This window comes from Mya arenaria, chromosome 2 (assembly GCF_026914265.1).
Source record: "Mya arenaria isolate MELC-2E11 chromosome 2, ASM2691426v1".
In the NCBI taxonomy this organism is placed as follows: domain Eukaryota; kingdom Metazoa; phylum Mollusca; class Bivalvia; order Myida; family Myidae; genus Mya; species Mya arenaria.
The window spans coordinates 27,998,222-28,009,309 of record NC_069123.1 but is presented as its reverse complement, the minus strand read 5'-3'; the positions used below and the strand labels follow the sequence as shown (position 1 = coordinate 28,009,309).

At 33.8% G+C, this 11,088-nt stretch overlaps 1 protein-coding gene across 2 annotated transcripts in view; it reads right to left on the bottom strand.

Moving 5' to 3' along the window:
- Positions 1 to 1,078: 1,078 nt before the first annotated feature.
- The window catches only part of LOC128207293 (nuclear pore complex protein Nup85-like), an 87,226-nt gene continuing 77,216 nt past the window's right edge, over positions 1,079 to 11,088 (bottom strand). For both annotated transcript variants that reach the window (XM_052910136.1, XM_052910138.1), the window contains 13 exons: positions 10,817 to 10,942; positions 10,350 to 10,475; positions 9,381 to 9,512; positions 8,925 to 9,028; positions 8,113 to 8,196; positions 6,737 to 6,853; positions 6,255 to 6,355; positions 5,581 to 5,666; positions 5,041 to 5,072; positions 4,443 to 4,643; positions 3,488 to 3,539; positions 2,450 to 2,545; positions 1,079 to 2,030 (listed from right to left, as the gene is read on the bottom strand). In XM_052910136.1, the coding sequence (XP_052766096.1) occupies positions 1,929 to 2,030; positions 2,450 to 2,545; positions 3,488 to 3,539; positions 4,443 to 4,643; positions 5,041 to 5,072; positions 5,581 to 5,666; positions 6,255 to 6,355; positions 6,737 to 6,853; positions 8,113 to 8,196; positions 8,925 to 9,028; positions 9,381 to 9,512; positions 10,350 to 10,475; positions 10,817 to 10,942 (1,359 nt within the window). In that variant the 3' untranslated portion in view covers positions 1,079 to 1,928. The remainder of the gene's footprint in view (positions 2,031 to 2,449; positions 2,546 to 3,487; positions 3,540 to 4,442; positions 4,644 to 5,040; positions 5,073 to 5,580; positions 5,667 to 6,254; positions 6,356 to 6,736; positions 6,854 to 8,112; positions 8,197 to 8,924; positions 9,029 to 9,380; positions 9,513 to 10,349; positions 10,476 to 10,816; positions 10,943 to 11,088) is intronic.

The window sequence follows — 11,088 nt, the reverse complement described above, 5'->3', positions numbered from 1 at the left end:
TTTGTTAAAACCTGGTTAATAAAGAAGTTGTCAAAACGTTCAATGTGTGAGAGTGCAGCTTTAAAAAAAACTCTGAGGCCTAGTTGATAAGGCAGGAGGTCCAAGGTTTGAACCCACGGAGTGCGTTCTGTTATGTCCGGTCACTTACCCAGCAGCTTTTTCAATAAATGGTAACCGATAGCCTTCCTGGCAGTGTCTGGCATGTAGGACAGGAATTTAAAGTAAAACATGTTCCCAGTGGTGTCCTATAAGTGCAGCGGGCTGGCTCTTAATTGAGATGGGTGACACTCCAATGAACAGACACATTACCCTAGTTTTATTAAAGGTGTCAAGCCCAGGACCTTGACCACATCACCTTTTTTGAAAGGATGTAAGGGTATATCCACTGGGTGCAGAAGAAAACATGTTGCAATCACCTAATAACAAGACTCTTAGCCATGATTGACCAGTATTTGTTGCAAATTACCACAATTCCTCACAGAAGCAGTAGCTACAACAGCAGCATCCTCAACAATAACAACACCAACTGTAAATGCAGTCAGGCAAAACAGCTTATTTCACAATAAACAAACATAATGGAGGGGCCCATAATAGCCATTAAGGTTCAGTAAAACCCAAAATAACCGAACCACATCAATTATACATATAACATTAACAAGAAGTATAATAATAAATGTGAACATTTTAATGAGCTGGATTGAAATTGTAGCAATGAATAGGATTTTTAGTTATACAAGGGATGTAACAATATATAGGTCTTATTTTGATTTAACTGAATTAATCTCCTCTACATTATGTTCTGCATGATCAAATAAATTTGGTTAAGTTAGCTAAGCAAGTGAGAAGTAATCCAGCAATAAAAATTGTATCTAGCAATGATTAGGATGGTTAAGTTTATATGCAAGCTATATAATGAAGTCAAGGCCATATAAGGTCTGCATTCATCTTTCCCAATCTGCTAGTTAAGATAGGGCGTTGAGGATTTTCAAAACTATCAAAAAGGGTTCATAGAGGATAATCAAAATAAAATAATAATCAAAATACAATTTGGTGTTTAACGTAATTACAATTTTCAACAGTCTTTTTAATACTTTTATTCTGATTTTGTCATATTTATTAGTCATTTGAAAAATAGTATTAACACAATTAAACATCTTTATTGGTTCATTTACTCGTCTTTACAATGCAAGAACCTGCCGAAAATTTATCCCAAAACTAGTAAAGAAATAACAGCCTCACAAAATGATGACTGACTATGAAACAAATAGGGTTACGTGCAATAAAGGGTAAGTCAGGAACCAAAAATAAATATTGTTGCACTCACGTCTTTATAGCGTCTCAATTCACTTTCCCAATAGTACCCATTGATTTATCTTCATGATGAAACATTCTAAAATTTGTCTTAAAAAGCCAGATGCTGCAATGTCATTCATTCATTTTTTTGCGTATTTGGAGCCCTATACTGCTTTTTTTCCCTTAGACACATTTTTCAGTAATATTTGCATACTGAGGATGCACTTTCTTTTAAGAATGACGTGCACCTATTTAATGATTCGGATCTCTGGAATCAGGGTTATTAAATACGTGAGATCAGTGGGATGCAATCCAGCAGTTTGGGAAAGGAATAATTTCTATGAAAGTGTTAGACACAATTAGGTTAATGTACAAGACAAATGACAAAAGAAATATTTCTGAATTCTTATGTGTTTTGTATGAAATGGTGCATGTTTATGACTCTCTGTATAATATGACGTTGAACCATTTTGATTCACTATTATAACCTTTTCTAAAACAATCATAAACTTGTCTCTTGCTGCGGAAATCGAGATAATCATCAATGATCCAAGTCGTTCAATATCCTGTATCAACCAACAATCACGTTTTCTGGACTCATCTTTTAACCTGCAGTTTTATAGCCCACGATGTCGCTAGGTGGGTTTAATCACTCCTTCAATGACAATTGATCGAGCCAAGTTTCTTGTCAAGGCTAAATTTAGCAAGTCGATTGTTTCCCTCAAGTCAGAGATGTCCTGAAAAAGAGATAAATGAATAAATAAGTTTCATTTACACACCAAAAGTATTGCATTAGGTATCGGTACTCCATTTTTTCTCCATTTCTTACCAATGTTACAGCTGAGCTATCAGCTTTTGTTCATAAAATATGCCAGAATTTGTTTAAGGAGACATCTTTACATAACATTTTTTCAGCATAAACTTAAGTATATACTTAAAATTGACTACTTGCATCTATGAGGTCACCAGGATATTTTGCATAATAGACAGCTGCAATCTAAAAGAAATCACATTCAAACTAGTTTCTTTAGTGATAATAAGAACTGGTGTCCACTTTAGAGACCACAAGAAAGTGCCATTAGTTGGTCCCTAGCCTAGAAACCTCTTTGTTGGCTTATGTTGAACAATTCATCTTGGGATTAAGTACTTGTTTAACCTCTTTCTCATTGTCAGGAGCGAGGAATTGTCTGTCCTTTGTTAGCTCTTCCAAACAATGCATCAACTCAAACGTCTCCTTCCTCCCATAGATACACTGTGGATAAAACCAAACATACATGTCATTGGTTTATATGCAGGTTTGTTTTTACTTTATTAAAGATAACCATGATCTAATATGACTGTCTATATTTAAGGAATTAAGGTCAATGCCATAAATCAAAATTATACAAAAACATATTCATTTATTCTGAACTAATTTCATAACCATTAAGACAATTAAAAAATATTTTGCATGACATACTGTTTTACTCATATTTTTTAATTTACTCTAAAAACTCTACAGATATTTCAAATATCAAGAATGATTGGAATAGAGAGTGTTTGTGTTATACCATAGTTAATATTTACCGATATGGAACAGATTCTGAGCTTGATAAACAAGCTCAAGAAATAAAATACCAAGCATTAGAGTGATACTGCTAACAGGGTTCCCACAAATCATAGTACATAAAATTTCCTGACTTTTTCCATGACGACCGAATCCCAATTTTCCCTGACTAAACTATCGATGTACATAGAAGTTTAATTAGTCATCTACGAGCATAATTAATCATGTTGTCCATCCTCCCAAAATAGCCAGCTTTTACCTTCTTACAATTTAATATATGGTTATAATAAAGTTTTGTTAAAGTATTTGGATAAACCAGAAAAGGGACGATATGCCTAAACCTTATTTCCTTTATTCTGTGGTTTCACAAATTGTTTCCACATCCCTCGATCTGGGGATCCAAATTTCCGTCATTTTTTCCCATTTCCAAAAATTCCCAGACCAGTTTAAAACTGCCCCGATATTTTCCCAGACCGTGAAAACAAATCATTTCTAAGACCCTTGTTAACCCAGTCTAAATATATAGAAACTTGATCCACAAACTTTTGCCTCAGAATGTCAACACCAACAAAGTCATAAGAAATGGTTACGACACCATGGCTATGACAACACTGTTGAATAATAGAACATTAAGAAACCAATATAAACCTCTTTGGCCTCCAACAACGTGATGGCATCCTTCAGTAATGTGATCCAAAATCTGAAAAAAGAATATATGTACATTTGTATGTGGCATTAACTTACAAACATGAAAAATGCAACACTGTTACGAATCAGTTGGATCTGACTACTGAAGAGGTGGACTGGTTACCCACAAAACATATTTACATGCACAGTTCACATTGGTTTACCTTCAAACAGACAAATATATTGAAGCTTTGAATTAAGTTTGCTAGAAGGAGGTGGTGACAAACGAAACTCAGTGAAGAACTGTCTTTACAAAACAATGTTTAGGAGGTACTCACTAACTGTTTCTTCAATGCGAAATGGTTTTGCGATCGTGCTTTGTTAAATTGACTGACCAGCATATTGTGTCAAGTTTGTTTGCAAACAGTAGTTTATTAGTACATGTATATTAAATCAGATTTAATGTGAATTTGTTTGGCCGGGGTATTCACCTGATTAGGTAATTTCTCCATTTGTTTAACAGTTATGAATATTTGATTCAGTGAGGTGGTCGGCATCATGCTAATTCTCATTCATATCATCCAATATGAGTAAAACAGCCAGGCTTGTTTTCATTTACAACATTTAACTCTATATCAAAATTATCAATTAAGGCTGAACTCTAACAGATTGACTGTTTTGACAACTTTTTATTTTCTTGTCTTGGAATGAGCCAAATTGTGTGCAAATGTGTGAAAACTACTGAATAAAGATCAGATGGCAGTTTTAAAAAATTACGCTCAGAAATTGATATAGTATGGCTAAAAGCGTTACTAACCCTTTAAGAAAAATGAAAGTTTATAATTTATGTTATATTACTGTCGGATACAAAATCAGCTGATTCTGAGACAAAAATGTCAAAGTTTTCAAAAAGGTCCATCGGTGAGAGTGCAGCTTTAAGATCATATTGTAATGAAATATTTCTATAACCACTCACTCCCTTGGCGCCAATCGTGAAGTCAATAATGAAAGAAGCAGGGAACCAGCTGCGTACAATTCCCGTTCCTCGTACAGTCGGTGGTATTCCCGATATTTTGCAAGGAATGTAAGGCGATGGCTTATCAGCATACTAGAACCCAGGTTGTCGAGCAAATCCAAGTTGGAGAACTCTCCATGCTCATTGTATTCTGATAAAAATCTGGAAAATTAACGTTTGTTTAATAAACATATCATCACAAACAAACACATGTCAATGAATTCTTATTATGGTTTCTGAATTTGATAAAATCAAAGAAGAAACAAGAGTATTCTAAGTGAACTCTTTATTCATGTTTTAGTCAAGGGAAATAACTATATTATAATCAAACTGGAGTTATACGAATGGAAACATTCACACTAAGATCCATATAACAGCAAGATTCTTTTGCATAGTTGTTTTATGACAATACCATAACTAATTATTTCATATCAACTAAACTTAGTTTCATATTTAACCTCATAAGATGCCTGACAAATGCAATAAATGAACTAAATGCTTGCAAAAAATGTATTGAAACTACCTTTCACTAGAATTTCATTTTTATTGTTAAACTTACTTTTCTGCTATCAATGTTGCAAAAGCCACATCCTGTAAGACACAAAACACATCTTTACAGAGCAGTTTATAACATCTACATAGATACATGTATCTATATGACTGTATAAAATAAGAATTTTGACAGATTGAGACAAATGATGACAATTTATAGGCTTATAGAGCCATGCTCAAGTCAATGTACCAGATAGAAACTTATAATAACAAGGTTCAATTTGAGAGGCCTTGCAGAAGAGTGTGTCTAATGGGGACTGAAGCCAAGAGATTTACAATGAGCGACAGACACCTATACAAATCGAATGTATGCTTAACTCTCTTGACCGGTTAGCGCACTCACTTTTTTCACTAAGGAGACCCAGGTTCAATAACCGACCTGGGCGCATGTGAGTTTGGTGGTGGTCACCAAGCAGGACAAGTGCTTTTCTCCAGGTTCTACTGTTTCCCCAACACTAGACCACACTCTCGCACAACATCATGCCAACGAACAACATCATGCCAACGAGAGGATTAAATAGAAGTTAATACAACTTAATTAAATTACCTTTGAGCGAAGGAACCATGACAGAGCAGCACCGAGTCTCTGGTTTTTCAAACACCTCATTCCCATCACCTTACAGATGCTTTTAACTGAAAAGTTGCAAGGGGTAACGAAATCTCATTATATTACAGTCAGTTGCATTTTTACTTAAACATAGTTTTAAGGAAAAAGTTATGCAGATCACACACAAGAGTTATATTTTTCCTAACTAAATGCAGCATAATTTGACCAAATTTACAGTTATTTTCACAATTTGGTATAATTTTATGTATCTGTATTTTCACAACTCAAAGAAAACCAGCCCTTTTCACAAAAAGAATGCATGTTTATATTTGGTAAAGGCTTCAGATTGTACACATACTTATTATAGCTTTGTACACATCCAATTTTAACAAGAATCTGATTATTTTATCCCTTCATGCAACTCACATGCATGTAAATCATGCTTAATCTCATTTTTATAATTAACCTTCAACCAAATTTGGTAAACATTGTAAAAACACACATAAAGCAAAAATTATGAGCAATGTAAATGTTTGAAAAGTCACCAAATATGATTGTGGCCAATAAATAAGAGGAATGTATTTCTTAATTACGCTGATTAGCAATGCAACTTTTATTTTTGAACTACACAAAGAAGTGCCTTTTATAGCTGACTTCACAAAACGTCAACCTACTTTGTTCGGGCATGTTCCTCTTTTCACAGATATTCAAGAGTTTGTGGGCCTTCCTTTCAGTCTCGATCGGCATGTTGTCAATAAACTGCTCAAGGTAGTGTCTACATAAAGAGGAAAATGTTAAATGTACAATAAATACACCCAGGGTAGATGAGAAAAGGAAAATGTAATAGCTTGAACAAGAAAGTAAAATGAATGGTTTAGAATAAGATAAAATGTTTTGATGACATTCGTACTGAAATATATTGTCTCAAAACTAAATTAAAGTTTTACAACAAACAAAGCTTATGAAAGCCAATGTCTGTTATACCTCCAAAATAAATTCTTTACTATGAATTGTACTCATAAAGTGTTCAAACCAATTGTATGGGCCTTGCACATACCGAATTTAATTCTGAAAATTTGTACGAAGGATTATGGCATAATTTTAAGAAGCAAAAACCAATGCTACCCCTTCATTAGTTTGACAAACATGGACATACCTCCCAGTGTCATGGCATTGGTCTAGGTAGTCAACGCCCACTTGCCACAAACTACAGTGGGACATGAGACTGGTCGCGTAATCCAACAGCAGGTACTCCCGTAGATTGTGACCAAACCTACATACATGAACAAAACAACTAGTTTGAGATGTGTTTTCAAAAAGAGTCTGCATATAACAAATTGTAATATAATAAACAACAAAGATTCCATTCAAATTACACTCACTCGAAAAACTCCATACAAATTACACTTACCAGTACTTAAAAACACTCCATACAAATTACACTTACTTAAAAATGCTCCATACAAATTACACTTACTTAAAAACACTCCATACAAATTACACTTACTTAAAAACGCTCCATACAAATTACACTTACTTAAAAACACTCCATACAAATTACACTTACCGGTACTTAAAAACGCTCCATACAAATTACACTTACTTAAAAACGCTCCATACAAATTACACTTACTTAAAAATGCTCCATACAAATTACACTTACTTAAAAACACTCCATACAAATTACACTTACTTAAAAACGCTCCATACAAATTACACTTACTTAAAAACGCTCCATACAAATTACACTTACTTAAAAACACTCCATACAAATTACACTTACCGGTACTTAAAAACGCTCCATACAAATTACACTTACTTAAACGCTCCATACAAATTACACTTACTTAAAAACGCTCAATACAAATTACACTTACTTAAAAACACTCCATACAAATTACACTTACTTAAAAACGCTCCATACAAATTACACTTACTTAAAAACGCTCCATACAAATTACACTTACTTAAAAACGCTCCATACAAATTACACTTACCGGTACTTAAAAACGCTCCATACAAATTACACTTACTTAAAAACACTCCATACAAATTACACTTACTTAAAAACGCTCCATACAAATTACACTTACTTAAAAACACTCCATACAAATTACACTTACTTAAAAACGCTCCATACAAATTACAATTCCTAAAGAAATTCAATTTAAATAACACTTGCTTAAAAATATTCCATACAAATAACACTTACTTAAAATACTCAATACAAATTACATTTCCTTAATACAAAACTCATTGAGGTTCCACTTTTTCCATCCAAATTACCCTTATTACATTAAAATTACCTTTACACCAGAAAAATTACCCTTAATACATTCAAATTATCCTTACACCAGAGAAATTACACTTACTCCATTCAAATTACCCTTACACCAGAGAAATTACATTTACTCCATTCAAATTACCCTTACACCAGAGAAATTACATTTACTCCATTCAAATTACCCTTACACCAGACAATTAACACTAACATTATTCAAATTACCCTTACACTAGACAAATAACACTCACTCCAGCCTGTGTGACTCCAGTTGGCCACAATGATGAAGTATGTCAGTCAGATGTGACACAAACCACCAGCCGCTCAATACAGCACTGAAATTGATATAACACAGCACAGAAATAAATACAACAGAGCACTGAAATATATACAACAATATAGTCGTACTACGTCAATTTAGTCTTTTGAATAAAATTTTGGATTAAGAAGCCAAAATACTGACACAAGTATGATTTAAAACGTTAGATTATACTTATATATGTATATAAATAATAGAGAATAATTGTTTGTTTCAGTGTAAGATCCTTATATATTTCCCCAAGTGAGCCCCTTAAATTTATATTTTACGAATGGCGTAGCTAGGACTGAAATATTCACTGTTCGTGTTCACACAAAAAATATATTGCTATCTTACACTGAAGCAAACAATTTTTTCCATTTATTATATGCCTAAAATTGGATTTAAGTCATTTAATTACGATTTTTTAGAAAAAATGCACCAATTTGTTTGCGCACGTAACATCATTTCGGAAATAAAATAATGTAATTGAAATTGTGTCCCAGCCAAATGCGTGCTGACATTTGATTTGAAACAGAGAGTGGGCTCAAATTTCTAAACAGTGAAAAGATCAATTTCATTTCAATGATTTGTCTCTATATTTCACCAGAAAGCATATAATTAAATCCATTGTTTTGTGTTAACTTGGCAGTAGGTTTAACTTTATGAGAATTATTGCAAGTTACTCCTCGGGGATACCAAAGCTCAACAAACACATGTTTTAATTGGTAAGTACGGTAAACAATATCAAAGCTTCAAACCTACCTGCAATCCTTAATGACCTGATGCACGTCGAACTCGAGCGTGGACAGAAGAATACTGTCCATCTCACTCATACGACCATCGCCCCGAAACTCATCCATACTTGCCTGAAGAATCATGATTAAACAGTATAATATTTTCATCTATAACCATAATAAGTATTCCTTGAGTCATATGTATTGACTTTTTCCAAAAATAACCATTCTTGATAATCATGAAGAATTTGAAGTTTTGATTTGTTAATCCTAAATTTTGCATTTAAGACAGACAATCTCAAACTACTTAATTTACTAGTATGCTGAGTTCCTCTTTCATGAAAAATCAAGTTAAATGGTTGCCAATATATTGCCTGCATTTGCTTAAAAGACTTTGCCTGTATAGAAACAACAAAAATTACTGAGAATATAAACTTAAATTATCTAACATTGGATAAAATGTCAGAATACAGTTAAACTATACCTGGGCATAGTAGTGAAGGTCCACAGATTTGACTGTAGGTCGCTGGTACAACATCTTGGAGACAAGCATGTGGTACCATGTCTCGCAGAGGTCTTTAATATGGGCAAATACACTTTCTTCCCCGCATAGTATCTGTGAATAAAGTGAGACAGGTCCTTAATATTGGCAAATACACTTTCTTCCCCGCATACTATCTGTGAATAAAGTGAGATAGGTCCTTAATATTGGCAAATACATTCTCTTCCCCACATAGTATCTGTGAATAAAGTGAGATAGGTCCTTAATATTGGCAAATACATTCTCTTCCCCGCATAGTATCTGTGAATAAAGTGAGATAGGTCCTTAATATGGGCAAATACACTTTCTTCCCCGCATAGTATCTGTGAATAAAGTAAGATAGGTCCTTAATATTGGCAAATACACTCTCTTCCCCACATAGTATCTGTAAATGAAGTAAGATAGGTCCTTCATATGTGCAAATACACGCTCTTCTCTGCATAGTATCTGTGAATAAAGTGAGATAGTTCTTTAATATGGGCTAATACACATCATATATGTGCATAAAGTGAGATAGCTCCTCTTCATGTGAAAATCCACATCATGTATGTGAATAAAATGAGTTAGCTCATTTACATGGGCAAAGCCACGTCATATATGTGAATAAATTGATATAGCTCCTTTACAAGTAAGATAGTTAGGCCATCCCTTTAGAATTGTATGACAAAGAACAAGTACTTAAGCCTTATCTTAAATGCTGTAACCATATCCTTATTAAAGAGGTTGTTTTAACAGTAGTTCTGATACACTCATGAGTTTTCAAAACAGTAGAAATAAAAGGGAAATAATGATTTTTGGTAAAGATTATTCGAATATTCAATTAAATCTTGACATTTACATGCACCAGATAGTTTACAGCCAATGTAATATTAAAAGCTCACATGTAGTTATAACTACTTAAGAAATACCTACCCTTGCCATTATATCAAGATTTGTACTGGTGGAGAATTCCCCAGACTCGAGACGTCGTTCACAATCATCCCGCCAGTGACGCCATTTCATGTCAAACTCAGAGACGGAGTTTCCCCTATACAGTTGCTGGAAAGGTAAAATGTATGTAAGTAAAATGTAAATTGTTGAAAAAGTCACATCGTTCACAAAAGTTATTTCAAACCTTCAAACAAAGTGAAATGGTCAGAAAATATTCTAAGTCTAAATCTGTACAAAGCTTTTTTTTTAAGTGACAGCTTTGATAATTTTGGGAAAATATTCATTTGAAGGGTGTTGAACATAAAGGTTATGACATGATATAACGTCTCAATTTGATAAAACAAGCCCAAAATAAACATTACTACTAGAGCTGTACGGCCCCTGGCACTTTTAAACAAGACCTAAAATCATTGACCCTTTTATGTAACCACTTTTACATGAATACATACATTGAAAATGGGCATTTTCCTAAGGACCTCGTCCATGCTCAGGAAGGCATCCGTGCGAGCGGCTGCATTGTGGGAGAGAAGAATGCGAACTTTATCCAGCTGGCCTTGAAGAACAAGGCGGTAGATCTGAAAATGAAGTGATGCTGTTGTTGATTTTGAAACCAAAAGGTCATAGCTTTCACTAAAAGCAAGAGCACCAACTGTCACAATTTTTAATTTTAGGACACCAAGTTCGGTGATAAGTGGTTGTACATTAAGCCAAGTTAGAGAGT